Below are 4,084 nucleotides of genomic sequence, written 5' to 3' on the forward strand. Positions count from 1 at the left end.
TCCCGTTAAATTATGCCAGCGAATACTCCATAACTAATGACTTAGTGGTATCTACTTGCAGCGGCAAGGCGTGCTCCAAATTGATAATAGCCTTAAAGGTGCAAAGAGCGGGCGCCTATACGAGTTATCCGAAATCGCGTACAAGGCCATTAAATTCTTATACAACATGAACCACAACACCGAACAATGCGCGCCAAAACGCTATTTATGCGCTTCTAACACTTCTGTAACCCTCTGTCGAATGAAATGTCGCTGCAGCGCGAAGTACACTGATAATGAACGCACACTGACGGCCCGCTCTTTGTACTGGAATCACTGGCCGAGGCAAAATTTGGAACGCATGTTGACGTAAACAAAGAATGCCCTTTAAATTTGCTTTCAGAGTTCGTTATAATATAGCTATATGCGTGCTCTTCTCTTTCATATACCAGTGGCTTTTGCATCTACAGTGTGTATGCTCGTAGTGGCCTATAGTCTTTCATGGCGTCTACCCTTGTGTAAATGCGAAGCAAGATATATATTGCGAGGTTTGACAATACGTGAAGTTGATCTCCAGTATCGAAACAAGCCGCTGACTGCAGCGAATTCTTTCCCTCGACTCATGGGTGAGATATTTCCGTACTGGATTTTAGCTTCTCTTGCGGATGAGTAAAATACTCATTATACGCATGAATTCAATTTTCAGCTAGCAACCGAGGCTCGTAAAGAATGAAGCGCTGACGGTCTGTCATAATTTGAGGCTGAATGGCTTACCGGGAGTGCAGATGAATCGGTGAATATGGCCCGCGTGTCTACCACCAGCCATGCCCGTGTCCTCCGTAACCCCCGCCGTAGCCCCCGCCGTATCCGCCGCCGTAGCCGCCTCCATGTCCGCCGCCATGACCGAGGCTGATGCCGTGTCCGAGGAGACCGATGCTGATGCCGTGGCCGCCTCCGTGGCCACCTCCGTGGCCGCCTCCGTATCCACCGCCGTATCCGCCGCCTCCGTATCCGCCCACGCGGTGGAGGAGACCCAGGCCAAGGCCGCCGCCGCCAAAGCCCACGCCCACCTTCAGGCCACCGTGCGCGATCTTCAGCCCGTGGTCATGACCGAAGCCAATGGTGAAGGCCGCCGGCGGGAACTTCTTGTAGATGCCGTGGCCGTCGTCGCAAAGGACGACGCAGATGCACGCGGCGGCAGTGACAAGGCTTAGCTGCACGAGATAAGGTACAAAACGTCGTCTCTGCAACGCGCGCGTCAAGTATGAACAACGCCTGCATAGGCGCCGTTCCAATCAAGGAGCCCTTGACAGGACTAGTGCACATGTCCATAGCAGGGAACGCAAGCCAAGCGAGATATTTAGCGCGAGCCCGCGACCCAAGACAGTCGAGTTTAAGGTTGCCCCGAATAAGAAAATTTCACCAGTGTGACCGAACGAACAGGGCCTCGCCTTCAGACCTGTTGCGAATGACACCGACTGGTCTGCACTTGGCAACGGTGTCACGGCACAACGGAGAAGACGCAAGGAACGAGAATTCATGTAACGCCAGCACGCGCTATAAGCTTTGTCGTTGGGTAAACCAAGGTGTGCGCTAAGCTACAAGCATGCTGCTGGTGGTTTCTGTGAGGCACCTACATACTTCACTCTGCTGAAGATGACGGATGTAATCAGCCTAATATGTAGATAAACTCCAGCCGCTCGTTTGCGTAACTCCGCTGCCCTTCCGCGGTGAACCGACGAAACTTTCACTGGAAAAGCTTGCCGTGCTCTAAGCATGGGCACCTCTCGGTACCTGCATCTGAAGCTCGCAATATTACCGTTCTTAGACCTCACTGGCGCCTTGTACCGCTGACCCTGAGGTTCCACGAACACGCGCGAGTCCGAGTTGAGGTTGAGCGTCCGCGAAACCATAATAGTTACTGAAGATTCACGATTCACCTTTCATTGCAGCAGCCTTCATGAGGACCCGGAGACAATCGGTACAACTCCTGGCATCAGTACTTGCACGCCTTCTGACGCCTGTCGCTGTCACTCACGATGGCGCTATATTCGGACGCGGATATATTAATATTCGCAGAGCACGAGCACCAAAGGAACAACTGTCTATAAGCGTCCGCCGCAAGCTACTGACCTACAGTCGCCGTGCATAAGCGGCGAAACATTACGCGCGCAGGACAGGGTGCGACCGAGGCTATTTTTCGACCGCCAGCTCCGGGAGCCGAAAACGTCACGAGACGCTATCCGCGCCAGCGTGAGCGACGGGCAGCCGAGGTCAACGCTTCGGGGACGTGACGGCGCGACAAACTTGACCGGCGGGCGCGTCGAAAGCGCGCAGGAGGTCACTGCAGCTGTCGAGAGGCGCGCACACGGCGGCCATCGATCCCGGCGTCGACGGCGGACGGGCCCGCGCGGAAAGCAGAGCCCCGCTGGTCCCGGCGCCAGGAGCGCCTCGGAGCACTGCTTTCCCTGCGGCCCACACATCCGAGCAGCAGCAGGAGCACGTGTGCGGCCACTCACCGCGGACACCATGGCTGCGGCCGGCAACTCCTCAGGTGGTGGACTCCCCCAGCGATAACGCGAGCGACTGAACGGGCTCCGGTGACCGGTTCTCCTTTATACGCGCAACGCGTGGCTAAATTTGTATCAAGACGGGCGGCAATCGAGCGGCGTACGAGAATTGGGGCATGCTCTTCACAAGTAGCCAGCCAGCCAGGGCGGCGGCGGCGGCGCACTTTTTTCCTCTTTGCGCCCTTGTAGTCTTCATGACAATCGTTTTCGCGTGCGCGGCTATTCCCCCGTGCTATATTTAAAGGTGCTCCTCGTGTCCCACAGCCGCAGGTGTTGGTGAAATGGAGTGGGCGCCCCCCGCGGGCGAGGAGGGCCGCGAGGAGCAGCCGAGCGCGCCGCCTTCCCGGACTGCGGTTCAAGGCCAGCGCGCAGCGGGGGCGAGGGGGCGACCCAGTAGCCGCCCGGAAGGGCTCCGGAAGTGATCCCTTTCATCGCCCTCGCGTGCCGCCTCCTCGCGTCGCGGCTCTTTCGGGGGGGAGGACATTTTTTTTTTCTTCCGCACCGCGCATTAGCGAAGGTGATGAACACGCATTCGTAACCGCTATATCTTAATTTAGGCGTTGCCTTTTTGTTCACACATATTTTCTTTGTAAGCTTTCGTCCTCATTGTGAAACTTAAAAGACGAACCCACAAAATCGAGCTCCGTAACTCGAAGCATATCTGTTCTATACAGCATGCAATGTATTGTAAAAGTATCGTGGTGTAAGGGCGGCATTTCGGAACTTCTTCGGTTTAAGAAGGCATCCGAAATACCCAACTAGATCATGTTCAGCCGTGCATTTTGTATTTTGCAAATCTTCACTGTGATTTCCGTAAATAGGCGCTCCTGTTTCTAGAAATACACTGCGTTTTCGTTGACCTGCTTCCCACTTCATATATCCTTTCTTGCTTTGCGTATTCCGGCCCGTTCATTATGCTCTTCCTTTCACCCGCGCCTAAGTACAATCCAACTACCACCGCGTTTTAGTTAGCTCAGATGGAGAAAATTAGACTCTGGGCTGAGTAAGTTCTTAAACTGATCGTGAGTGGGGAGGGGGGCTCTCGACTCCCCACCTCTCCCCCGCTTTCGTTCCTCCCACCTCTTGACTATAGCTTCGGATTCATAGCACCAGCCAGTTCCTCACGAAACTTGCAGGGCATTTTCTCAACGACTCACAAATCTGATAGGGGCAATGGCTCGTTGTGGCGTGCTAAAATTTTGCAGGGTGCACCAACGGAACCGCAGAGTCCAATACTGCGCACAATATGCGTTCACGGGGCTCGAAAAAGCAGCTCTTTCCCCTCATGCAATGCGCAAAACGAACCCCCCTGCCACTTTGTTCGCCGCCATGGGAAAATGGCAGGCGCGACACTGACGTTGATAGCTGCCTAGATGTTTTTCCTTCCTTCTTCCTGCAGGCTTCACTTCTTACCCCCACCTTGCAAGCAGCCCCTCACCCGGTTCGCCCTACCCTCAAATGCGAGTACAGTAAGCTTTTGCGAAACAGCGTTTTCACATATTTACTCCAAGCTTGGCTTACAGTTCCGCGGAAAA

The 4,084-nt window shown here is 54.6% G+C and overlaps 1 protein-coding gene across 1 annotated transcript; it reads right to left on the bottom strand.

Annotated features, from left to right (window-relative positions):
* Positions 1-791: 791 nt before the first annotated feature.
* Positions 792-2,510, bottom strand: LOC149350598 (uncharacterized). Its single transcript, XM_089576903.1, has 2 exons — positions 2,499-2,510; positions 792-1,193 (listed from the first exon to the last, which is right to left on the bottom strand). The coding sequence occupies exons 1-2, from the start codon at positions 2,508-2,510 to the stop codon at positions 792-794; spliced, it is 414 nt and encodes a 137-aa protein (XP_089433029.1).
* Between the last annotated feature and the right edge of the window lie 1,574 nt (positions 2,511-4,084).

Source organism: Amblyomma mixtum, chromosome 3 (genome assembly GCF_055824585.1).
Source record: "Amblyomma mixtum isolate Tamu chromosome 3, ASM5582458v1, whole genome shotgun sequence".
Taxonomy (NCBI): Eukaryota; Metazoa; Arthropoda; class Arachnida; order Ixodida; family Ixodidae; genus Amblyomma; species Amblyomma mixtum.